Raw genomic sequence first — 27,358 nt, forward strand, 5'->3', positions numbered from 1 at the left:
TATTAAAAAATAATTTATTGAACAAGTATTGTATTTTACATTAAAATATGTAATTATAGCTGACAAATTAAAATAAAAAATATCAGCACATGCATAATGTTTTCAGATTTAATTATTAAGATCATTACTTTCATCTCCTGTTTCATATTGGGCTGTAAATTCATTTATTGTATCTGACAGGTGTGATGATCAGAGGAGTTGAGTTTTTACCTCCATCATTACGGCACGGGCTAAAATATGGATAGAGTTTCCCAGTGAAAGACTGAGCAGTGAAAGAGTAGATATGAGAGCTGGACTCCACATCATAAAAGGAGACCAGACCCTCCTCATAATCCACAAACACACCGACCCGCTGCGGCTTCACTCTCAGAGACAGAGAGACAGCAGGACTAGCACAGGCTTTATATTCATTCCCATTCCTCAGAACCACAGTCCACAATCCATCACTGGGACTCAGTGGGATCTCTCCCTTCCTGTCAATGGATTCTCTGGCCACTCCTAAAGTCCATTTAGTCTTTCCCTTCAGCTGCACCTCAAAATAAAATCTCCCTGAGGAGAATCCCTCCTTTCCCAGGACAATTGAATATCTATCAAATCTCTCTGGTTTGTCTGGGAGTTTCTGTTTAGTGTCTCCATGTCTCACTTGTTTTCCATCATCAGACAGGATGAGTTCAGGATGAGCTGTATCAGGATCCAGAGTCACATCCACTGAGAAAACAGAGAATATGAATCATAACTCAATACACACATTCTGTGATGATGTTTGTAATATTTAATCAGTGTTTAATCACACACACACACACACACGCACACACGCACGCACGCACGCACGCACGCACGCACGCACGCACGCACACACACACACACACACACACACACACACACACACACACACACACACACACACACACACACTGTACCTGCATACTGCTGCATCCTCTTCAGATCTGTAGAGACACATGACAATATCATATAAATCTATGAATATTAAACTTAAATAATCTTAAAATTAAAGCTGTTTGAGCAACAGATCTGAAATTCTCCTCTAAAGAAGAACAAATGTGTATCTCAAACCCTTGATGTCCATCAGTTTGATTTTCTTCTGCTGAAATGATTTTTTTATCTAAAACATTCACAAACGCCCACTGCTGTGATTGGCTGCTGTGAGACTTCAGTGTAAACACTCACTGCTGTGATTGGCTGCTGTGAGACTTCAGTGTAAACGCCCACTGCTGTGATTGGCTGCTGTGAGACTTCAGTGTAAACACCCACTGCTGTGATTGGCTGCTGTGAGACTTCAGTGTAAACACCCACTGCTGTGATTGGCTGCTGTTAGACTTCAGTGTAAACACCCACTGCTGTGATTGGCTGCTGTGAGACTCCAGTGTAAACACCCTCTGCTTTGATTGGCTGCTGTGAGACTTCAGTGTAAACACCCACTGCTGTGATTGGCTGCTGTGAGATTTCAGTGTAAACACCCACTGCTGTGATTGGCTGCTGTGAGATTTCAGTGTAAACACCCACTGCTGTGATTGGCTGCTGTGAGACTTCAGTGTAAACACCCACTGCTGTGATTGGCTGCTGTGAGATTTCAGTGTAAACACCCACTGCTGTGATTGGCTGCTGTGAGACTTCAGTGTAAACACCCACTGCTGTGATTGTTTTTATCCAAAGCGACTTACAAATGAGAGCAATAGAAGCAACTAGAACAGTCAAGGGCAACAATATGCAAGTGTTGTAACAAGTCTCAGTTAATCTAGCACAGAACAGAATTTTATTTTTTTTATTTTTTTTAATAAATTAGACAGACAGAAAATGAATAGAATGATACGTGCTATTCTTGATTGGTCAGGTGCTGCTGGAAGAGATGTGTCTTTAGATGTTTTTTGAAAATGGCTACAGACTCGGCCGCACAAATTGAGATAGGCAGGTCATTCCACCAAGTGGGAACGGTCCAGGAAAAGGTCCGTGAGAGCGATTTCATGCCTCTCTGGTATGGCACCACAAGGCGTCGTTCACTAGCAGAACGTAAGTTCCTGGAGGGTGTGTAAGTCTGAACGAGCGAGTTTAGGTATATTGGTGCAGAGCCAGTGGTTGCTTTGAAGGCGAACACCAGTGCCTGCTGTGAGACTTCAGTGTAAACGCCCACTGCCCACGAATGCTTTCATCATAACTAACAATGCAAACACGATGTAAATAGAGTAAGAGATTCGTTGTGTAGTGTAAGAGCGTCACTATAACGGGAGTTTTGGCAAGTGTCCAGATAAACTCGTGATCAACAGATTCATCTATTATAAATAGAGCGTTCATTGAAGTAAAAATACTAGGATTATTCATCATGAATTTAACCAGGGATGGGCAGTATTTCAGATACATGTATTTAATACTATTTTGTATTTTGTATTTTAAAGCCTTTGGAAAAAATCAAATGTAATTTGTATGTAAATACAGTTAAGACGTAAGTTCCTGGAGGAAAATCAGAGGTGGAAAGAGTAACAAAATATTCTACTCAAGTAAAAGTACTATTACTTCAATTAAATTTTACTGAAGTAGAATAAAAGTACTTGTCTAAAAATGTACTCAAGTAAAAGTAAAAAGTAGTTAATTTAAAATGTACTCAGAGTAAAAGTTACTGAGTTACTTTTTTTAACAGCGGGGTGGGGAATCTCCTGTGTAGGGTTGTAATAGAATGAGATTTTCACGATATGAAAACATCAGTTTCACAGCATCACGGTATTAATTATTTAATAAATAAACTGTATTATTAAATTATGGTTATTATTATCACCAGTTAAAATGGCATTAAATTAATGAAAACTGTTTTTTTTTTGGTTGAACAAATGCTTTATTATAACAAACTTGAAACCATTTTTTTAAATTAAAATTTCAATAAAACATGTCTAATGAGCTAAATAAATTATTATGAATTAGATTAACAACTTTAAGAATAATAGAGTCCTAAGAAATGTTTCTTTTTATGATTTAATACAAATACATTACCAAAACGGTGGTAATCAAATACTTATCCTTTCATTTTTGGGGGGAAAAGCGCTGCTGTTTTACTAAATTAAACCATGGATTTAAAAATATATTCTTAAATAATGTTTAAATTATGTAATATTATTATTGTTGTTATTATTATTATTAAGTATTCTATTGTAGGCCTACAATAGTAATATTTCTGTCACAATTTCATCTAGTTAAACCGTTTATTTTGATGGGTTTTAGTGAGGACCTATTTCAGGGAAGATCTGTTTCAGAGTGTATTTGATAATGGTTTTTAATCAAATAAAATGATGAAAATGTTCATTAGGGGGTCTCAGATCAGCTCTGGAAATGTTAATACCGTATGTTCATGCCCAAATATGTTTTGTGAGACGTTAAACACCACGAGCATCGCGTAGGCTACTTAAGTATGTAGGCTAGTAGACGAAACGGCGCTGCTCATTCACACAGAGACAAAAAAGCAGATCATATATTCATATAGCAGTGTTTTGAGCTTTAATATTCACAGACTATGTCGCGATTTGATTTATTGTACAGCTCTAATGTCGATGTATTCATTCATCCATCAGTTTGCGTGTTTTACGTGACATCTGCGTTATAATGTAATTCCGGGATTCCCTCTGCATCACAGAAATCATTCGGCCTTAAAACTTACCTTTATCTGCACAGAGGGATGGTGTTCCCGAACATGTTCTATGTGTTTCCTCTGCATTTTTTTGCTAATTTGATATCTCCAGGACAACACCCGGCTATATTTAGTCTATATCCAGTATTTCCATAGGCTACTATCCAGGGGTTCACGGCGTTTCGCTTTCAGCTGGGTCTGATGTATGTCCATCTCCATATTTTTGTGATTTTTGCGTTCGTTCTCCCGCCTTCAATTCAATGCAGTCGTTTCCGGATCGCGTTTCCCCCCCTTTGTATTATTTATTTTTACTCAGTAACGGCTGTGGTTTAAAATGTAGCGAAGTACAATACTTCAAACAAAACATAGTTAAGTAAAAGTAAAATTAGAGATTTTTAAAACTACTTAAAAAAGTAGAAGTACGCAGAAAAACTACTCAATTACAGTAACGCGAGTAAATATAATTCGTTACTTTCCACCTCTGCTCAAAATACTTTGAGCCAGTCAACCTCTTTATCAGGAGCTGTTTCCTGCATCAACTAGTTCAGACCAGACACCCCTCCCCCAAACCCAACATTCATGCACAACTTTTCTGGAATAATAATGTCATGGTCAATTCTACTTGTTGATTAAAGTAGCTTGTCAAATGTGTTTGAAGCATTAACGTTACTGCATATTAGGGATGGGTGATATCATATGACAATACATATCGTAGATTCGTAGCGATGATAAAAATTGTGAATCGATGGAACTTTTTCTAAATCGTTTACAACCCCAAATCAGAAAAAGTTGGGACAGTATGCAAAACGTAAAAAAAAAAGAAAAAAAAGAAGTGATTTATAAATTTACTTTGACTTGTATTTCATTGCAGACAATATGAACACAAAATATTTCATGTTTTGTCTGGTCAACTTCATGTCATTTGTAAATATGCATCCTTTCCTGTCATTCAGACCTGCAACACATTTCAAAAAAAGTTGTGACAGTAAAGCATTTACCACTTTTTAATGTTGCCAGTCCTTTTCACAACACTTAAAAGACGTTTAGGGACTGAAGACACCAAGTGATGAAGTGTGACACCAAGTGATGTAGTGTTTCAGGTGTAATTTTGTCCCATTCTTCCTGCAAACAAGTCTTAAGGTGGGCAACAGTACGGGGTCTTTGTTGTCGCAGTTTGCACTTCAAAATGCGCCACACATTCTCTATTGGAGACAGCTCGGGACTGCAGGCAGGCCAGTCAAGTACCTGTACCCTCTTCCTCCGCAGCCAGGACTTTGTAATGTGTGCAGAATGTGGTTTTGCATTGCCTCGTTGAAATATGCATGGACGTCCCTGGAAAAGATGTCTTCTTGAAGGCAGAATATTATGCTCCAAAATCTCTATGTACTTTTCAGCATTAATGGTGCCTTCACAGAAGTGCAAGTTACCTTTGCCAAGGGCACTGACACAACCCCATACCATGACAGACCCTGGGTTTTGGACTTGTTGCTGGTAACAGTCTGGATGATCCTTTTCTTCTTTGGTCCAGAGCACACAGCGTCCATTCCTCCCAAAAAATACCTGAAATACTGATTCATCTGACCACAGTATACGTTTCCACTGTGTGAAGTTGGGACAGGAGCAATTTAGGGCTAGTAATAATGGTTAAATAATGATGTGATTTGAAACAGGTTATGTCAACAGGTGATTGTAATTATGATTTGGTACAAAAGCAGCATCCAAGAAAGGTCTAATCCTTTAGGAGCAAAGATGGGCCGAGGATCGCCAGTTTGCCAACAAATACGTAAAAATAATTGAAATGTTTAAAAACAATGTTCCTCAAAGAAAGATAGGAAGAGATTTGGATATTTCACATTCAACAGTGCATAACATAATTAAAAGATTCAAGGAATCTGGAGGAATTTCAGTGCGTAAAGGACAAGGGCGCAAGCCTAAGCTGAACAACCGTGATCTCCGATCCCTCAGGCGGCACTGCATCAAGAATCGTCATTCATCTATAAGCGATATTACCACATGGGCTCAGGACTACTTTGGCAAACCTTTGTCAAGTACCACAATACGCTGTTACATCCACAAATGCCAGTTAAAACTGCACTGTGCCAAAAGGAAGCCCTATGTTAACAGTGTCCAGAAGCGCCGTCGACTTCTCTGGGCTCGGAGGCATCTGGGATGGACAATCGCACAGTGGAAACGTATATTGTGGTCAGATGAATCAGTATTTCAGGTATTTTTTGGGAGGAATGGATGCCGTGTGCTCTGGACCAAAGAAGAAAAGGATCATCCAGACTGTTACCAGCAACAAGTCCAAAACCCAGGTTCTGTCATGGTATGGGGTTGTGTCAGTGCCCTTGGCAAAGGTAACTTGCACTTCTGTGAAGGCACCATTAATGCTGAAAAGTACATAGAGATTTTGGAGCATAATATTCTGCCTTCAAGAAGACATCTTTTCCAGGGACGTCCATGCATATTTCAACAAGGCAATGCAAAACCACATTCTGCACACATTACAAAGTCCTGGCAGCGGAGGAAGAGGGTACGGGTACTTGACTGGCCTGCCTGCAGTCCCGACCTGTCTCCAATAGAGAATGTGTGGTGCATTTTGAAGTGCAAAATGCGACAACGAAACCCCGTACTGTTGCCCACCTTAAGACTTGTTTGCAGGAAGAATGGGACAAAATTACACCTGAAACACTTCATCACTTGGTGTCTTCAGTCCCTAAACGTCTTTTAAGTGTTGTGAAAAGGAATGGCAACATTACAAAGTGGTAAATGCTTTACTGTCCCAACTTTTTTTGAAATGTGTTGCAGGTCTGAATGACAGGAAACGATGCATATTTACAAATGACATGAAGTTGACCAGACAAAACATGAAATATTTTGTGTTCATATTGTCTGCAATGAAATACAAGTCAAAGTAAATTTATAAATCACTTCTTTTTTCTTTTTTTTTGCGTTTTCCATACTGTCCCAACTTTTTCTGATTTGGGGTTGTACATAGATAGGCCTATCGGGGTAAGCAAATATATCTGTGCAGCTTTTAGTGGACAGGAAAAAGAAGCAAGGATGAATGAGTTATTGGGTGTGATGTGATTTGTGTTATTATAACGGCCGCGAAAGGAAATTCAAATTCACACTTGCACGTTGGCAGGCAGTTTTTTTGCACGTGCTGACAAATAGGCCTTCACTTTTGACTTAAAGGCATTTTTAACTCGGCAAGCAGTGGAATCAGCACACAATTGCCGCTTTCTCTTAATGGTAAATGGTAAATGGACTGCATTTATATAGCGCTTTTAACAGACCTACGGCCATCCAAAGCGCTTTACATTTGCCTCAAATTCACCCATTCAACACCGACGGCGGTGTCAGCCATGCAAGGCGCCATCCAGCTCGTCGGGAGCAGCTGGGGGTTCGGTGTCTTGATCATGGACACCTCGGCAGGTGGAACCGGGGATCGAACCACCAACCTTCCAGTTTGTAGACAACCTACATGAACCACTGAGCCACTGCCGCCCACTTTAGCTTTGTGCAGTTGAAGCCACTGTTGCCAAAACATTTTCTGGGGAAGTTGCTAAAGGCAGATCGAGTTGTTGCTAAAAGTTGCTAAATGACGTTGTGACATCATTGCGCTATGACATCATTACGTAATCGCAAGGCAAAACTACGCCATTATGTAGATATTATTTGAAATGCTAATTTAGATTTGATTGTAAAATAAATTAAAGCAATGTGTTAATATGTAATATGTACATATTAATATATGTACGGATATGTATGGAGCCCCACACATGACATGCAAGAGAAGAAAAAAGTAAATTGTGCGCAAAATTTACTAATTTGTTCCCTCGATTTATAAATCGTGTGCACGATTTAGCCTACTATTTTTTTCCTGCATGTCATGTGCAGGGCTCCGTAAATATGCTACCTAAATGATCTTCTGTTTTTTACAACGATTCCCACATTTCCACAGCGATCTTAAGGAATTATGAATGAACCGCTCGGTCTATTGAGCCAGCTTGTACGTGTGTTGTCTGGATTAGAGTCACTTTCCAGAAGTTGTCAAATACATTAAAAAAATTGCTAAATTTGTTGCTAGGTGCTTTTAGAAAAAAAAGTTGCTAAGGTAGTCTGAAAAGTTGCTAAGGTAGTCTGAAAAGTTGCTAAGTCTAGCAACAAAATTGCTAAGTTGGCAACACTGGTTGAAGCATTGTTTATACTTTCGCAATTGGCATGGCTCTACACCGCAAACCTGCTCACTGCGCGCTCCTCAGTAAAGTAATGCTCGACGTGCTCTCCGTTGTATAATTCTGTGAAACGACAGAGGACGACTCTGAGTAATTGTTCTCCAAACCATCAAAAAACAGCGATGAGAGGAAGTAGTTTGCCGAATAATTTCTTTCTAATAAGATCTTTGAGCTAAAGTTTTGTATTGTGACTTGTTCTCAAAACAGTCGCTGGTAATATGTACGGTACAAACACGCAAGTCAGCAGTGACGTGACTAGGACATTCGTTGAAAATAAACTGAATACATTTTTCTCTGACATCGGGATCCTTCAGCAGCAAAGATAATGTTTTTCCACAGCACAACGTCTGCGTGGCAATCTTGTTATTATCACAATCTTATAACAACTACTTTAGATCCACTCGCTGCTCATCGACTGAACACCAGTGGGCGGGACAACGATGTGATGATGTTAAAGTCAGCATTGTTGTCTTCAAACAAAGCTTTTTTAGAGCTTGATTATATAAATGCTTTTCTATTGAAGGTTTTCAGTTATGGATCTTGCAGGATGTTTTAATGATACAAAGACCTCTAATGTGCCAAAAGAAAAAGGATAATTTGATTTCTCATGTCATGATCCCTTTAAATAAGTGAGGTATTTAATCTCACTTTATTAAGCAATATATTTGCTGCTGACCTTCGATGATCCATTTCAACTATCCTTATAAGCAAAATTACTTTAGATAAACATCACATTTGTGTTTCATTTTTTGTTGTTTTTATTCTTGAAGTAAGAGAATTTTCTTCTCCTGCGTCCGCAGCACAGCTGAAAGGTTAATTTGAGCCTCTACTGTACAGACGTGAATCTGCATTTCCTTCAGCCTGAGGATTATTATTACAGTTTAGTTGTGAAAAGGCCTAGCCTGATATCGTCATACTCAATTCTAGTCAGAATATGATTCTGATGCTGCTCCGTTGGGCTGTGATTATGGGGCGTGTTTCAACCGAACCAGGAAAGGCCTCAATTGGATAGACCTACAACCAATCAGAGCAACGGAGCGACGCATAACGTTAGTTGTCAAATGTCAACAGAACTCAACTGCACTGTGTTGCCAAGTCCGCGGGTTGAAGCGACCCCATTTATGTGATATACAGACCCAGGAATGCAAATTTTAGCAGGCAGCCCTGCCAAAATAAAAAAAGTTTTACCCCCCAAATGCCATTTTTTTTGGCATCTCCCCCCCCCCGAAAGCTATTGGGCTTGTTTTTGGCTAGTTTTGAGTAGCAATTGGGCGGGTTTTGTAGTAAAAACTTGGCAACCCTGTACCTGCACGGACACTGGAATAAGTAAGATGAGTGTAAACGATCTTTGCCGGTGTTGTAAAAAAAGAATTTAAGGATACACAGAGTACTTACCAACACGATCATCATTTCTGAGAGAAATAGTGAAGGTGAATGCATATACGATCAAGTTCTCCGTTTAGGATTAGAACAAATTCAACCCAAGCGCTCTTTGATGACGTGGATGATTACGTTACTGTTTATCTGTCCATCATCGTCTAAAGCCCGCCCTGACAATTTCATTGTTCCGAACAGTTTCTGTTCGGGCATAATTACTCCTCTATGGATCAAGTCCAGAACGAACTGCCTGAGCTCAAATGTTGTGGGCAGGGCTAAGTTCGGCTGGCATCCAGGCTGGCATGTAAAAGCTGCCATTTACATTTGCCAGAAATAGATCTCCTGTTCTCTTTCACAGGTTCACTCAACGCTGCGTCACTTTATGACGTAATGGGACGCCTTCTGGGTGTGCCGATTGCCTGAAGCCCTTATAGAATCACGCCAATTGATTGACTGATGGCGCGCGTGCCGCCCCCTTTGACGTTGTCACTCTTATACTGCGCGTGCGCGCCATCTGCTCCTCAGATTTCTCTGCCTTCACGAAGCGGCCATTTCATGCCCTTCGGTTTCGGTTTTTCTGACCCAAATATCTTGGATTTCATTCAACTTTATCACCAGCACTTCAGCGACTGCAGATAGTGTAACTTTGTTCTCCTTGCGGTTAAGTACCATGGATTTTCGTCGTTGCCCGCTGCCGTGAACTTGCTTCATCGCAAACGATGACCCCCCACAGTAAGTGTTAAATGTTTGGGGTTCTCACACGCGTGCAAGGCGGTTCAGGGGTTTTCAAAATGCTAATTTTGCTATAATCTCCTTCTCAAAACCCTCCGCTCGAGGCTCGCGGTTTTTAAGGAGTCATCCTTTTTCCCCCGTTGCGCTCCCGAGGTCGCGCAGGCCTCTCTTGGATCCGCGACCTGAATTTTCGTCTTTGCCCGCCGCCGTGCACTTGCTTCATCGCGAACGACGACCCCCGCAGTAAGTGTGTTAAACGTTTGGGGTTTTCACACGCGCGCGAGGCGGCTCAGGTGTTTTCAAAATGCAAATTTTGCAATAATCTCCTTTTCAAAACCCTCCGCTCGAGGCTCGCGGTTTTTGAGAAGGAGTCATCCTTTTTCCCCCGTTGCGCTCCCGAGGCCGCGCAGGCCTCTCTTGGATCCGCGACCTGGATTTTCGTCTTTGCCCACCGCCATGCACTTGCTTCATCGCGAACGATGACCCCCACAGCAAGTGTGTTAAACGTTTGGGGTTTTCACATGCGCGAGGCAGCTGAGGGGTTTTCAAAATGCAAATTTTGTGTTAATCTCCTTCTCAAAACCCTCCGCTCGAGGCTTGCGGTTTTTGTGAAGGAGTCATCTGTTTTTCCCTGTCGCGCTCCCGAGGCAGCGCAGGCCTCTCTTGGATCCGCGACCTGGGGTTCGGATATAGAGCTCGAGGAGTGGAGTGCCAGCAGACGGGCCTTGCCCTTTCTCTCCCTCTCTCCCCCGAGCACGTGCGCGGGACTCCGCCCGTCGAGTTTTTCACACGACTATTTGTTTCCCAAACCGGAGGCACGCGACGCGGTTTCCTTAGGACTGGATGATGATGTCGTGTTTACCGCAGCGTCCGACTCTGAGGATTTCTGGCCTTCCTGTAATGACGACGCTCTCCCGCCTAGCGGCCAGGAGGCGCGGCGTTCAGCGACATGCGCGGAGCTCGTCGACGTACTTTCGCGCGCTACGGTTTGACACCGGAAGCAGTTAAGGAGCTGCGCTAAGCTGTGGATTTGGCTTTATGAGCCACGAAGCACAGCTCGCGCCATAGGACGTTCAATGGCGGGCATGGTGGCGGCAGAGCGCCACCTGTGGCTCAACCTCACGGAAATTCATGATAGGAAAAGGTTTTCCTACTGGACGCTCCGATTTCGCAGTCTGGGTTGTTTGGGGAGGCGGTCAACACGGTGGTTGAGAAGTTAAAAAAAAAAGAAGCTAAATCTCAATCTGCCGCTTTTTAAGCAATGCCTAGGAGAGCGAAGAGGATTCTCCTAGCCCCTCCCCCTCTCAGAGAACGCCCTTCTTATAGAAGGGAGTTTACCAGTAGGAGGAACGACCAAAGCCATTCCCCACCCACCAGGGTCTGAGGACACGGTCTTGTGGTCGCCCGTTTCCCCGCCAACGTCCTCACAGACGCATCGACCCAAAGCGGCCCAGCAAACGTTCTGCTCCGGCCACTTAGAGTCGCTCCTGACCCTCCTGTCAGAAAAAGGAGAGCTTCAGCACATGTCCGAAGCTGGGTCAGACGGCGAAAGCGTCACTGCCCGCCTCTCACCAGCTCTCCTTATCCGGCTCTGTTACTTTCGGCGCTGGCGCGCTTCAAAGTACAGAACTGGCCCAACCCTCGCCTTTTTCCGGCGCTGAAGGAAGGAGATGCCTTTTGCTTTCTCCCCTCATGTTTGATTGGCTCACCATCCGCCGCTCGTTCAGACGGAGACACATTCGGTCTTCTCCGGGAAACCGAGCGACCTAGTCTTCCCACTCTGGCTGTGACATCTCCCACTCCGCGCCAGGACGCCACGTGCTCCCCTTCGCGGATGGCCACGCCTTCCTTAGAGGTTTAGCTCGAAACCCTATCTCAGGTATGTCCACCGCACCTCAACACCCCACTCCCTGTGTCACATTTCTCCCACGAGTGGAAGCTTCTGCCAGGGATATCATCCTGGGTCCTCCGCACAATTCAGTACGATTACACACCCCAGTTTTGTCGCAACCCCCCTCGCTTCGACGGGGTCATTCAAACTGTAGTAAACAGTGCCTCAGAGGCTTCTGTGCTACAACAAGAACTTATTTCTCCTCAAGGGGGCGATAGAGGAGGTTACATTAGCAGAAGAGAAATGTGGCTTCTTCAGCTATCTGAACTTCAGCTCTTCCGCTATTTCCTGGTTCCAAAGAAGGACGGCAGATTGCGTCCCATTTTGGACCTTCGTCGTCTGAACTTCGCCCTCTACAGAGGGAAGTTCAAGATGCTAACACTCAAGGCTATTTTGCCACAGATACATGCGGAGGACTGGTTCGTTACGATAGACCTGAAAGATGCATACTCCCATATTCAGGTCGTCAGACGACACAGGAAGTTTCTCAGATTTGCCTTCGAGGGGAGGGCTTAGCAATACAAAGTCCTTCCCTTCGGCCTCGCCCTGGCATCGAGGATATTCACGAAGTGTATGGATGCTGCTCTGGCCCCGCTGAGGCTCCAGGGCATCCGTATTCTCAATTACCTGGATGATTGGCTCATTCTGGCCCACTCCAGGAAGTTGGTGACTCACCACAGAGATGTCGTTCTTCAGCACGTTCAGTCTCTTGGTTTGAGAGTGAACACCGACAGGAGTGTTCTCACCCCAACTCAGCAGACCACCTTCTTAGGAGTTCATCTGGATTCCGTTCCGATGCAGGCCCGCTTGGCCCCTGCTCGGTTTTCCAGTATTGTAACATGTTTTGGCCCGCTTCAGGCTCGGCCATCATGTTTTCTGTGAGTACATGTCGCAGGCTCCTGAATCTCATGGCCGCAGCTTCCCTGGTGCTCCCCTGGGACTGCTCCACATGAGACCCTTCCTTTGGTGGATGAAACGCTCAAGGGCTCGGTCAACAGGATCGGCCCTTCGCCTATTGAAGGTGTCACGCGGCTGCTTCCGTGCCCTATCAGTATGGCGGGACCCTATCTTTCTTCGGAAGAGGGTCAGTATGGGGGCTGTTTTCCGTCGTGACACCTCTCTAACCGGCTGGGGTGCGGTATTCAAGGGCAGACCGGCATATGGGGTCTGGAAAGGGGAAGCTCTCTCTTGGCACATAAACTGCCTAGAGATGAGAGCTGTGTCCCTGGCCCTTCTTTCTCCCCTCCCTCATGGGACATCATGTCATTGTCAGGACGGACAACATGGCGGTGGTGTCTCATGTGAATCGCCAAGGGGGATCACGGTCACGCTCCCTGGACAGGCATGCGCACCGTCTCCTCCTGTGGTCTCAGGACAAACTTCTGTCCCTGAGAGCAGTCCATGTACCCGGAGTCTTGAACCTCGCAGCGGTTTACCTGTCGAGGCAGAAGCTCAGGTTGGGAGAATGGATGCTGAACCCTCAAACTGTATCTCAGATTTGGGAGGTGTTCGGAAAAGCGGAGGTGGACCTTTTTGCCTCGAAGGAGTCGTCCCAGTGCCTACTCTGGTTCTCTCTGAGTTCCCCAGCCTCATTGGGGATAGATGTGTTTGCGCATCCACGGCCCAATCTGAAACTCTTTGCGTTCCCGCCCATCATCTGATTCCGGCGGTTCTTTGCAGGGTGAGAGAGAGTGGAGTCAGCCTCCTGCTGGTGGCTCCACTCTGGCCGTCCCAGGCTTGGTTCTCGGAGATGGTTCTCCTCCTGGATTCTCCCCCCTGGGAGATCCCGATCAGAGAGGACCTATTGTCCCGGCTTCAGGGCAGGATTTGGCATACTCACCCGGAAATTTGGAAGTTGTGGGTATGGCCCATCAAGGGCCAGTAGCGCTGGATACTGGTCTTCCTGCCGATGTTCAGGAGACCATTGCGAGTGCTAGAGCTCCCTCCGTTAGGAGGCTCTATTCCTCCAAGTCGAGGGTCTTTTGAGTCATGGTGCTCTTCCCATGTGGTGGACCCAGTTAACTGCCTGGTGGGTCCAGTTCTGGAGTTCCTGCAAGAAAAGTTTGCCGCTGGAGCAGCGGCTACCACCAACAGCGAATTCTGACTCTCAAGGTTACTCTTTTGTTAGCACTGTCCTCTTTCAAACGAGTGGGCGATCTACAGGCCCTCTTTGTTAACGGGTCCTGTATGGATTTTGCTCCTGGCCTAGTCAAGGTTACCTTAAGACCTAGGCCGGGTTATGTGCCCAAAGTTTTGTTCACGAAAAATATTTCGCTCTCAGGTTATCATTCTTCACTCTTTTCACCCCCCCTCCTTTTGACTCGGAGGAAGACGAGAAACTTCATTTGCTCTGCCCAGTTCGAGCGTTGAAGTGTTATGTGGACCGTTTTGACGGTTGGAGGAAATCTAACCAGCTCTTGGTGTGCTTCGGTACTGGCCGCCGCATCGAAGCAAAGGTTTTCCCATTGGGTAACAGAGGCTATTTCCCTGGCTTATGAGGTGCGTGGTTTACCTTCACCTCTTGATATTAGAGCGCATTCTACCAGAGGTGTTCCTCTCAAGCACTTTTAGAGGGGCTCTTTTGGAAGATATTTGTGTGGCGGCAGGTTGGTCCTCTCCGCACACTTTTGTGAGATTCTATAGTTTGGATCTCGACATGGCTCTGGGTTTGCATGTCCTGTCTGCTTAATCTAGTCATGCAGGTTATCTGGTGTTCTTTGAGCCAGATATGGCAGCGCTTTAGCTTGGCGTGTTTGGTATATCGTTCCCATTACATCATAAAGTGACGCAGCGTCGAGTGAACCTATGAAAGAGAACATCTCAGGTTACTTGCGTAACCTATGTTCTCTGAGTAGGGAACGAGACGCTGCGTACGCTGCCAAGCTTCTCGCGCTGCCGACAGGCCTTCCTTTTCGGCAGAGAAATCTGAGGAGCAGATGGCGCGCACGCGCAGTATAAGAGTGACAACGTCAAAGGGGGCGGCACGCGCGCCATCAGCCAATCAATTGGCGTGATTCTATAAGGGCTTCAGACAATCGGCACACCCAGAGGGCGTCCCATTATGTCATAAAGTGACGCAGCGTCTCGTTCCCTACTCAGAGAACATAGGTTACGCAAGTAACCTGAGACGTTTTCTTGTTATTAAAAACAAACAAACAAGTTATTTTCCATAAAAATGAACTAAGTAACAATTAGTTACTTTTTTTAGAGACTAAAAATATTGTGACGCATAACTTTTAAAAGTAACGTTCCCCAACACTGCTGATGTTTAAAGATGATGAATATATGTATCTGTATAGTGTATTTGATATTGTCGCACCATTTAGTGTGAGTTTCTCCTGTAGAGTGTCCTGCAGTTGAGTCAGAGCTCTTCTCAGAGTCTCCAGACTCTCATCAGTCTTCATACTGATCTCAGGCCAGTTCCTGGTGTTTCTAGAGCTGCACAGGGATGAGTAAATCTACAGCAGGAGAGAGGAGAAATCCTTCAGCATGGGGAGTGTTATGGTGTCATATACTGCATTATCATTGATCAGAGAGATGTTGACTGACCTGTAGGAGGTGGAGGTGATCTTCAGTGTGTGAGAGCTGCTCCAGCTCAGTGTTTCTCATCTTTAGCTCAGTGATCTCCTGCTCCAGCTCTTCAATGAGCTCTTCCTCCTGTTTCTCTGCTGCTTTCTGCTGCTCCTCCATCATCTCCAGCAGTTCAGTCTGACATCTCTCAATGGAGCGGATGAGATCAGTGAAGAGCTCAACACGGGCTGCTTTCTCCTCCTCTGTGTTTCTCTGCTCAACCAGGACAATCAACGAATGATTAGTGGTGTTTGATAAGACAAGAGTCAGTGTTACTATTGCTCATACTATACTATAGAGCTCCGGAGGTCACGTGACCCATTCTGTTTACGACGCCATTTTGGAAGGCAAGAACAGCCGCGCCAGCATGAGTTTCAAGACAACGGAGTTCACTGCGCACTTTAATTCAAAAGACATAGACTTGTACATAGCAAAACTTAATAGATTAAACATAACAGATCCCTATAATGCCCCCGGGGTACTTTTCACGTGTATGGATAAAGGAACGGAAAGCTTTCCTGTCAGGACACCTGTAGCACCAGCTGTGCGCAAGTTACAACTAGTCTAGTTTTGATGTAAATGGGCACGAAGTTACAATTTATACACTCATAAATATTTTTGCGTTGCACCATTAAACTTAGTTGAAGCCTAAATCTACCTATAAACTAAATATTTATGGAAGCCTCCGATCAGGAGTAACATTAACTGATATAATAGCAGGCAGACTGAACTGCATCAATACGCTCTTGTTTTACATGACAGACTTCGGGTGCGTCTCAATCAGCTCCGGGTTCAGTAGTCAGGGCACTGATCAGGGATCAGCCCATTGCCTTATGTCCTGATGAGTGCCCTGACTACTGAACCAGGAGCTGATTGAGACGCACCCTTCATATGATAATGCTGACATACAGGCCTACATGCGCTTACATTTTAAGAGAGAAAACATGTAAATGGATTAACGTTCTATGTTAGCGGTTAACACGAACCCGTCCAAAACAGCGCCGCTGTGTGCATCTGTTCCATCGGTCCGTGTTGTGCATGTCAAATAAAATCAGTCATAATCAATAAATGTCATTTCTTATTTTTGTTTCAGTATTTATTTATTTATTTATTGATCCTTAATTTAGTTTCAAATAGCCTTTCTTGATGTTATTTATATATAAAAGCACTTCTGTTATTCATCAAGTATCGTATTTAATGGGAACTTATTTTTATCATTAGGTACGTGAGGCAAAAGTAGTTAAGAATGAAGAATAAACTGAAATTCACGGTATTTCAACAACTTACTGTGATAAAATGATTTCCCATTTGCTTTCCCCCACCTGTTCTGGCATTCTGGTGCACATCAACTGTCCATCATGTTGAAATAGTAAGGTTTAAACAGTCCGGTTTTAAATTATTTTATAGATACCAATGCTACAGCCGCTTTAGCGCCCCCTGGTTGCCCCCGGAGTTTAGGCTGCGTGACGTCAACCTCCGGAGCTCTAGAGCAAAATCCCTCAACTGAAGTATTCTGGAAGAATTGTTGCTGGGGTGGCGCAATGACGGCTGCTTATATACGTTCATAATGATGATCGACGGGTCTGGCTCCTCCTGGATCTGTGTAGAGAACTTCATATAATGACATTATTTTAAACTCACTTTTCTGACTTCTACTGAGTGTTTGACGTCTTGAATCTTCTTGACTCTGTCCTGGATCATCTGCTGCACGTCTTTCTGTGTCTTCATCAGTTGAGTCTATAGACACAGAACAACACAATATGTTTTCAAGACTGATTCATTTATATTAAAGAGCATGTGACTCTTCATGATATGAGCCTTTAAAATCAATTTGTCAGTAACTTCTACCTTCTTCTCTTCACTCTCCTCCTCTATAGGAACAGTGTTGTGGTTCTTGTGGTCTGTCACATCACACATCGGACACACACACGTCTGATCATCTCTACAGAACAGCTCCAGAGGTGTCTCATGTTTCTGACAGATATAGTCCTCCAGATTACTCACAGGATTGATCAGTTTGTGTTTCTTTAAACCTGCCACTCTCAAATGACGCTGCAGGTGAGTTTCACAGTAAGAGCTCTGACACACCAGACACGACTTCAAGGCTTTCAGCTTTCTTTCCACACAGACGTCACACACAACTTCAGGTTTTTTCAGAACTTTTTTCTCAGGATTTTTCTTTTTATAGTGATCTACAACTTCTCTGAGTGTGGTGTTAATCTTGAGATCAGGTTTGTGCTTGAATGTTTCTTTACAATATGGACAGTTGCAGGTCTGGCTGTTGTCCCAGCTCTTATTCAGACAGGTCTTGCAAAAGTTGTGTCCACAGGAAATGCTGACTGGATCAGTGAACACGTCCAGACATATAGAGCACTGAAGCTCCTCCGTCAGTCGACCGCTGGAGGAAGACATTGCTGGAGAGAGAAATGAAGAAGAGAAATCACTACTAGTCTAAAGTTTGGAGACACTTGAAAAACACAGAATTCAAGTTTCTCATGCAGAGACATTTTGTTTGAAGGGATTCTGTGTAAATTATTGAAATGATGATGATGATTTTATTATACGGATGAGTTAGAGCAGATAGAGGAGGAAAATAATCAATAAGTTTAAAAGAATCCCATGATTCATCTCATGAATTTGGTTTCACAAATATCATTTCACAAATATATAAGAGATCATGTATAAGCTGGTCATTACTGCAAAATGAACCCAGACAAGCTGATCAGAGCCTTAATGTGCAGTAGTACTGTATATTACTGAACGTCTCGGTTACGTATGGTAACCCTCGTTCCCTGAAGGAGGGAACGGAGACGTACGTCGGTATTACCGACGAATTGGAATCACTTTAGAGAGCCCCTATCAGCTTCGAGATTTAGAGAACAGGCCAATGGGCCATTGGCGTGTGAGATTTGCATCTTGCGCTCCGCCCCGCGCCGCGGGTATAAACAGGAAGCAAAAGTTCCACCAATGCATACAAGTGCCAGACCTGGCGTCGGACGCTCCGCCACATCCGACTGCCGAGGGGTGCGGAGGACTCAACAGGGTTTGCCAATCCTGGGGAACTCGACTGGAGAAAATAAGCGCACGTATCCGTTCCATGGGGAAGGGAATGGCGCAGCAAGCCGACACTTAGAACGGGCACTTCAGTGAAGCTGACTATGGGAAGCGAGCACACGAGAAGCCACCGGTTCTACACGTAGGCTATAAAACCTAGCGAACGTGTTAGGTGTCGCCCAGCCCGCAGCTCTACAAATATCTGTCAGCTAGGCGTCACGAGCCAGTGCCCAGGAAGAAGCAACACCCCTAGTGGAGTGGGCTCTTAACCCGAGCGGGCAGGGCACGTCTTGGGCTTCATAAGCCAAGTGGATGGCATCCACTATCCAGTGGGCCATCCTCAGCTTGGAGACAGCCTTTCCCTTCTGCTGTCCTCCGTAACAGATGAAGAGCTGCTCTGAGGTCCTAAAGCTTTGCGTTCTGTCAACATAGACGCGCAGGGCGCGAACTGGACAGAGAAAAGCCAGGGCTGGGTCTGCCTCCTCCGAAGGCAGCGCTTGCAGGCTCACCACTTGGTCCCGGAAGGGAGTAGTGGGAACCTTGGCACATATCCAGGCCGGGGTCTCAGTGTTCCCTGAGAGTCCCCTGGCCCGAATCCCAGGCACGATTCGTCGACCGAAAATGCCTGCAGGTCCCCTACCCTCTTAACTGAGGCCAATGCAATCAGGAGTATTGTCTTTAGAGACAAGATCTTAAGCTCCGCTGACTGTAAAGGCTCAAAGGGCGCCCTCTGAAGTGCGGTCAGCACCAGAGTCAAGTCCTAAGAGGGTATAAAGGTAGGACGAGGCGGATTTAATCTCCTCGCCCCCCCCCCCCCCCCCCCCAGGAACCTGACGATCAGATCGTGCTTGCCTAAGGACTCACCATTAACCAGGTCATGATTGCGGCTATAGCGGCAACATACACCTTGAGGGTGGAGGGAGACAGCTTTCGCTCCAACCCGTCTTGAAGAAAAGAAAGAGAGCACAGATCTGACCGAACACTTTCGGGGGTCTTCTCGGTGAGAAGAGCACCAGTCGACGAACAGGTTCCACTTCAACGCATATAGCCGTCTCGTAGAGGGGGCTCTGGCGGAAGTGATGGTGTCAATCAATGGGCCAGTGAATGGGCCAAGGAGGTGCTGTCGCGAGGAGCACTAGTTCCGGGAACCAAGTCCTGTTGGGCCAGTACGGAGCTACCAAGAGGAGCTGCTCCTCGTCCTCCCTGACCTTGCACTGTGTCTGTGCAAGAAGGCTCACTGGGGGGGAACGCATATTTGCGTAGGCCCTGGGGCCAGCTGTGTGCCAGGGCATCCGTGCCGAGGGTTCCCCCGGTCAGGGAATAGTACCACTGGCAGTGGGTCGTGTCGGGGCGGCAAACAGATCGATCTGTGCGGCCCCAAGCGACTCCAAATCAGCTGGACCACCTGGGGGTGGAGTCGCCACTCCACGGCAGCACAGCATGGCAACTGTGACAGCCCGTCGGCCGCACGATTGAGCGGGCCCGGAATGTGGATGGCACGAATGGACCTCAGATGCTTCGGACTCCACAGAAGGAGATGGCGGGTGAGTTGGGACATGCGGCGGGAGCGTAGACCACCCTGTTTGATGATGTACGCAACGGCCGCAGTGCTGTCCGTCCGGATCAGAACGTGCTTGTCTTTGAGCGACCCTTTGAGGTGGCTGAGAGCAAGATGAACTGCCAGCAACTCCAGGCAATTGATATGCCATTGCAGTTGGGGCCCCGTCCACAGACCCGATACTGCAAGCCCGTTGTACGTGGCACCCCAGCCCGTGGATGAGGCATCCGTGGAGACAACAGAATGCCTGGACACTTGTTCTAGAGGCACTCCTGCCCGTAGAAAAGGGTCCGACCACGGGCTGAAGGTTTGGCGGGATCTCGCGTCACTTGGACACGGAGGGACCCGCTGTGCCACGCCCATCTCGGGACTCGGTCGTGTAGCCAGTGTTGAAGCGGTCTCATATGGAGCAGCCCTAGCGGCGTTACTGCGGCTGCTGCTGCCATATGCCCCAGGAGCCTCTGAAATTGTTTCAGTGGAACCGCTGTACTGCGTTTGAACGTATTCAAGCAGCTCAACACCGTCTGGACGCGCTCCTCGGTGAGGCGCGCTGTCATGGCGACCAAGTCGATCTCCATCCCAAGAAAAGAGATCCTCTGTATGGGACAGAGTTTGCTCTTCTCCCAGTTGACCCGAAGACCCAACCGGCTGAGGTGCCGAAGCACCATGTCCCTGTGTTCACACAACTGCTCCCGCGACTGGGCAAGAATCAGCCAGTCGTCGCGATAGTTGAGGAGACGAACACCATGCTCTCTCATGGGAGCAATGGCCGCCTCCGCGACTTTCGTGAAGTCACTGGGGCGACAGGGACAGCCCGAAGGGCAGGACTTTGTACTGACATGCCCGTCCGTCGAAAGCAAAGCGTAGAAACGGTCTGTGTCGAGGGAGAATCGAGACATGAAAGTATGCGTCCTTCAGGTCGATCGCTGCAAACCAATCCTGGGGACGAACGCACCTGAAGATGCGTTTCTGCGTTAACATTCTGAACGGCATCCTGTGGAGGGAGCGGTTCAAGTAAGGCAGGTCCAAGATTGGCCGTAACCCGCCGCCTTTCTTAGGTACAATGAAGTACGGGCTGTAGAACCCGGACTTCATATCGGCTGGAGGGACCGGCTTTATCGCGTCCTTCGCCAGTAGGACAGCGATCTCCGCCTGAAGCACGGGGGCATTCACCCACTCAACAGACATGAAGTGAACGCCCCCGAACCTGGGCGGACGCCGGGCGAACTGAATCGCAAGCCGAGTCTGATGGTACAGATGACCCAGCAAGACGGGCTGGGGAGCGCTAGCCAGGCCCCCAGAGACCGAACAAGCGGGGTTATCGGTACCACAGACGTACCCGCAGCAGGGCAGCGAGGCGGAATGCAGGGACCCCAGGACGACATGGGAGTGGTCCGTGTAGGGGTCTGGGTCTGACACACGACCTGCATCCGCTGAGGGGGTGTGCGAGTGTGGGAAGGCCACTTGGGTGCGTTCCCACAGCTGGCACCCCCTGCTGGCGATTTGGAGAGGCACCAGAGGCTGACAAGGCATGGGAGCGTTGTACACCGCCCAGTGCGCTCTCCAAATGAAGGAGGGGCTGAGCGTGGCAAGGCTTTGTGGCGTTGCACATGGTCTGCCTCACCTCCTTCCTCAGCGGGGAACAAGAGTGGCGAGGCATAGCGTCGCGCACTGTCGTCCACACCCGCTGAGAAGAGGGGAATGAGAGTGGCGAGGCTTGTAGCGTCACACACTGCCATTCTCGCCCTCTTGTGGGTAGGGGAATGAGGGCGGTGAGGCTTGTAGCGTCACACGCTGCCATTCCTGAACTCCCGAGACCCAGAGATATTGGAACTGCTCTTTTTTTTTATACATATATATTTTTGGGTCCCACTGGCTGTTTTTAACCCCAGTGGCGGAACAGAATTACTAATGGTTTTCCACCCAGCCCTCCTCCGGGGGAAGAACAGTTCCGAACCAAATCCGGGTCAATGGTGTTTCTGGACCAGGGTGGACATCGTCTAGCCAAGGGCCAGCGCTGTGCGCAGCTCAACCTCGGCTGAGAACTACCCTCGTGCCCTAAGCAGGGCGGAGGTGGCCTGCCAGTGGCACTGCCACCCCACCGATGAGGGTAGTGAGAGAGAGGAAAACTTTATAAAGATTATGGCCCTATTGGTGTTCCATATTTTGGCACCAATAGTTCCACAATGCAAAAGCCTTCCAACGCACATCCGGGAAAGGCAAGGGGCAGGCAAGGCGATTTATGCGTTGCACTATGCCTCAGCCACCCGAGAAAGCATGACTGTCGAGTATGAATCGGATTCAGCACGAGCGCCCACTATTATAGTGGGAATCTCAGCATCATCTTCAATTTCAACACATAACAGTCCTCTCTCCGATGCAGCGATTGACATCTGTCCTCTGCTAGAGCCCCAGACGAAACGCTAGGTCCCTTTTTTAAGGACCAGCAATCCCATCTGTAAGCTACCAGCAGACATGTGAGACAGTGGGCGTGGCCGTGAGACGGCACACGGCGCGCTGAACACTCAAGCCCTTATGAAAAAGGCAAGACGAACAGCGCGCCGACGTGGCTATGCTCTCATTAGAGAGCATAGACCACCCACAAACACAGTCTCAACATGCTTAGGCGCCGAGTGACGCGCGCTGAGTTGCCGTGGCAACCCGCGCTGTAAACCGGCAGCTAGACGGCACACGGCGCGCTGAACACTCAAACACTCAAACCCTCACACGGAAGGCGAGACGAACAGCACGTCGACGTGATCCCGTTCCCCAGAGAGAACACGGATCACCCACGAACACAGTCTCAACATGTTTATGCGAGAGGGATCGTGGCCGTCAGGACAGGAAACAACCGCATCCAGAAACGCACGAGTGGAATGACGTCTTGAAAAAGACGCAGTGTCACACCCGTGTTGCTCTTTTGTGAGGAAACGCTCTTTAAACAGTGCTGAAGCACCCAGGGAAAGACCGCGGCAACACACAGGTGGTAAGTGCAGTCCTGTGGTTGCACTCACTGAAACAAACGCCCTCACCAAACCGACAGTTGCTGTGAGAACAGCAGTTTGTTATGCTGATGCAGCGGTGAACATGCGGTCGCGCTGATTGTGCCTTTTCGCCAACACAGAGCGTCCTTCTCGTTCTCTGGAGCATCTCTCTTGCAGATAGGCTTTCTTTTAGAAAAGCAGGCTTGCTTCATCAACGCCGTTCGGCTCCGAAGTGAATGACATCAGCGCGATGCTCTCGCTTCCTGTTTATACCCGCGGCGCGGGGCGGAGCGCGAGATGCAAATCTTGCACGCCAATGGCCCATTGGCCTGTTCTCTAAATCTCGAAGCTGATAGGGGCTCTCTAAAGTGATCCCAATTTGTCGGTAATACCGACGTACGTCGTAGTGACCGACTGAAAGGGAACTGTAGATTTTAAATATCACCATATGAGAAGAGTTAAAGTCATTCATGCACTAATTCATTCTTTTCTGGGTTATTGACTTACGTGGATGAGAAAGGTCAATACTGCGTCTCCTGATTTTTCTTGCTTTTGTTGATGTTGGTGAAGATTCTGCCATTGTTCTTTCCCTCTTCAAGCCATTTAAAGAAATTAAAATATGTCAAAATATAAATTATGACCAATAGACTGATAAGACCGATCTTAGCCCATTCGCTCCTGTATTTGTTCACTGAAGTTTAAATGAAATCTCACCTCAAAAGTCAGATTTGGGGTTACTTCATATTCTCTCAAGACCATTTAATAAATTTTTCTATTAAAGTGTTAAAATCTCATTGATAGTGAGGGAAACACAATCACTCATACAGTGAGAAACTCATAAACTCACTGAACAATCTGAACTATGACCTTCTGTTTACATCAGAAACAGCAAATACAGTGCAGGTCACATACTTACCTATGAATAAATTTAAATATTCACAAAATAAACAAAAATATTGTGTGACCAAGTGTAGCTTGTATGACTAAGTATAGTTTTAATCTTTAACGTAAATGTGATTTTAGCAGGTTTGTCAAGTCTGTCAGCAGTTAATTTTACTTCCTGCTTCTTTAGTCTTTATGTAATGTGACAAAATGACAGAAACACCAAACTTTGATTAACAACAATCAAACGACTTACTTTTAATACAATTCTGATACCATTTCAGTGCAGTAAACAACTAAAGTAGTCGAGTATTTGACATGATTAAACCTGGTTCTGTTCAACTTATCCCAGTTTGACATAAACCCACTAAACCAGATCACTTCCATTAGAAACCTGTTCAGCTTAATCTCTCTTATATTTCTATCATTACCTGTGAGGATCAGATGTGTCCACAAGACTCTTTGAGCGGATCAATAAATATTCTGTTGTTTGAAGAGGTTGATCGTCTCAGGCGTCCATATTGTGGCTGATCAAGTTAGTTTACTTTCTCTGAATCTCTATCTGAACTACAGTGATGTCAGAGCTCCTCCTGTATTCACACATTTACATTCGTCCCTGTATTCGGTGTGTTGGGTTCATGTGTGTCTGTTTGTGTTTATCTCATTGTGTAATATATAGACTACAGACAAAAGAAGAAATATTTGTATGAATTTCTAAATGTCTTTTGTGATCCACTGAAGAAAGTCCCACGACATGAGTAAATGATGACAGAAAGCTGTAGTAATTATAAATGGTCTCTTACTAGTCATACTACAAAACTTAATTTTATAAAATTAGCTTTTGCGTAATTGTTAGGATTTTTTTATTATGCAAAATATTCAGCTAACTTCACTGAAATGCACTGTACTGTCCCCAAATTCAGTTCACACATCACTGCTCTCCTGCTGGTTATACTACAACACTTAGTTTGGCAAGTAATAGCAAAAAAATAATAATAAAAGTAATAGCGCATAGCTAAGTAGGCCTATTCTTTACACAAATTATATTGGTACCCAGCTAAAATACAGTAGTTGTAACCATAGCTTTTGTATGATAATTGCTTACTGATTACACTGTATAACAGTGAAGTTATTGAGTATTTTTTCTAACAACAGTGAAGGTATTGATTTTTTTTATAATAATCATAAATTATGCATAAGACATTTTATCAAACTAAGTGTTGTAGTATGACCAGTAGGAGAGCATTGATGTGTAAACTGAATTTGGAGACACTACAGTGTGTAACATTGTTATTGCCTATTTTGTAGTAACGCTTTTCGGGTTTTGCACTTTGCAGACGGTCCCTTCGCACTTATCTCTCATATTATAAGGCTGGTTTTGAGGAACATTTGGTTGCGGCTCGTTGTCTACGTTATAGAGGTGTCATTTGTGTTTTAACAACGTTTAGCTCAAGTTATTCAATCGGGAAATTCAAATATGTGAATATTGCCAACTTTACTGAACTCATTGAAGTAGCACTGATTTATTTATAGGGTATGAGCTCTGAAGATTGTGCTTGAATAAGGATTACAATTTTTGCTCATACTTTTCTTAAAGTGTTCGTTGTTTTGTTTTGTTTTTTCAGATAAAAAGATGCCACTTTATCCCTTGTAATAACTAGTGATAAATAAAATAACCCAGAAGCTTATTCTTAAACATTAATAAAGCTGGAAAATACTTACAAAAAACAGAATTAATGGTAGATCATTCACAAAATAGAAAAAAATAATTACAATAATTAATTTAAGACAGCATGCAATGTAAATAAATATTTGATTGGCATTTGCCTTTGAACATTATTGTAAAAAATGCAGGTTATAGAAAAGACGTGTGTGATTTCTATAGCAACAGACTGTAAATATATTGCTTTGAATCTGTCTTTTTTTTAACATTATGTCCTAATATTGTGTTGATCCCGCTTTTGCTGCCAAAACAGCCCTGACCCATCGAGGCATGGACTCCACTAGACCCCTGAAGGTGTGCTGTGGTATCTGGCACCAAGATGATAGCAGCAGATCCTTTACGTCCCATAAGCTGCGTGGTGGGGCCGCCATGGATAAGACTTGTTTGTTCAGCACATCCCACAGATGCTCGATTGGATTGAGATCTGGAGAATTTGGAGGCCAAGTCAACACCTCAAACCATTCCTGAAGCATTTGTGCTTTGTGGCGGCGCATTATCTGCTGAAAGAGCCACAGCCACCAGGGAATACCGTTTCCAAATTCCATCAAACATTTTTCTATTTGAATTTTTTTTAAAAATCTGTATTTAATTTAAATGCAATATGAGAACATTTTAATATTGTGAAATGTTTTATAAAAGCTTTAGCTGCAGCAGTGAACCCCGCTTTATTAATTTTAAGTTGATTGCATCACTTGATTTCCTTTGATATATATATATATATATATATATATATATATATATATATATATATATATATATATATATATATATATATATATATATATATATATAGTAAAAAAAATATGATTAATTAATATATATATATATATATATATATATATATATATATATATATATATATATATATATATATATATGAAGTTATATGATTAATAATTTGACAACATATGTTTTTACATTGCTTTAACCCATCAAAATAAATTATGCAATTTTTAAACTTTTTAAAAAAAGTTATACAAGATTCAATTCATTTTTAAAGTCGATTTAATGTAATTTAAGTTGAAATAACTTACATTTTAAGTGGAATCAACGTGGATGTTTAAGCCAGCAACTTTTTTTTTACAGCATACAGTACAATATATATATAAATATGATTCGTAATATTTTATAATCATATAAGTAAAATTAAATAGGTTTTAAAGACCTCATTTCAACTTTCCCCCACACTGTGATGTTATTTTCATTACAATGAAGCACGTTTAAGCTCCCCCTTTTTTGGGAGGGGTGAAATATGACCTGTGGTCGGTGGCATAAACTGCTTAGACTAGTCTCACACCTAATGTTTTTCCTCTAGGCTGGTCATAACTTTAAGTCAGTTCCATAAAAAAGTAGATTGGACTCATTTGATTACACAAATTATTATTGACTAGCCCTAACTAATTATTTCATCAGACTAGATCAGGGGTGTCCAAAGTCGGTCGGCCACTGTCCTACAGAGTTTAGCTCCAGCTTGCCTCAACACACCTGTCTGGAAGTTTCTAGTATGCCTAATAAGACCTTAATTAACTGGTTCAGGTGTGTTTAATTGGGGTTGAAGCTAAACTCTGCAGGACAGTGTTTAGGAGTAGGATTGGACACCCCTGGACTAGATCCTAAAACAGTCTTAACTTGGCCTGTGGATCTTTTTTGGAGAGTTTTTGTGAGATGAAAAATACAGAAATCCACTGAGATGACAAACATTACGGGGTTTTGTT

At 44.7% G+C, this 27,358-nt stretch overlaps 1 protein-coding gene across 1 annotated transcript; it reads right to left on the reverse strand.

Annotated features, from left to right (window-relative positions):
* On the reverse strand, window positions 1–24,477 carry LOC307134286 (E3 ubiquitin-protein ligase TRIM39-like). The gene is made up of 8 exons (XM_079829900.1): window positions 24,352–24,477; window positions 23,546–23,630; window positions 17,291–17,856; window positions 17,084–17,179; window positions 15,422–15,655; window positions 15,192–15,330; window positions 921–947; window positions 1–708 (listed from the first exon to the last, which is right to left on the reverse strand). Exons 2-8 carry the CDS (start codon window positions 23,616–23,618, stop codon window positions 161–163), a joined length of 1,683 nt encoding a protein of 560 aa, XP_079686026.1. The 5' UTR covers window positions 23,619–23,630; window positions 24,352–24,477; the 3' UTR covers window positions 1–160.
* Window positions 24,478–27,358: the final 2,881 nt, after the last annotated feature.

This window comes from Gobio gobio (assembly GCF_949357685.1).
Source record: "Gobio gobio genome assembly, chromosome: 11".
Classification (NCBI taxonomy): domain Eukaryota; kingdom Metazoa; phylum Chordata; class Actinopteri; order Cypriniformes; family Gobionidae; genus Gobio; species Gobio gobio.

Excerpts from the sequence above, each read along its gene's own strand:
- LOC307134286 (XM_079829900.1), bottom strand. The coding sequence starts at position 23,618 with ATGGCAGAATCTTCACCAACATCAACAAAAGCAAGAAAAATCAGGAGA. Across the intron at positions 17,180-17,290 it reads AGGAGAGTGAAGAGAAGAAG|ACTCAACTGATGAAGACACA; the intron begins GTAGAAGTTACT and ends CTGTGTCTATAG. Across the intron at positions 15,331-15,421 it reads ATCACCTCCACCTCCTACAG|ATTTACTCATCCCTGTGCAG; the intron begins GTCAGTCAACAT and ends CTCCTGCTGTAG.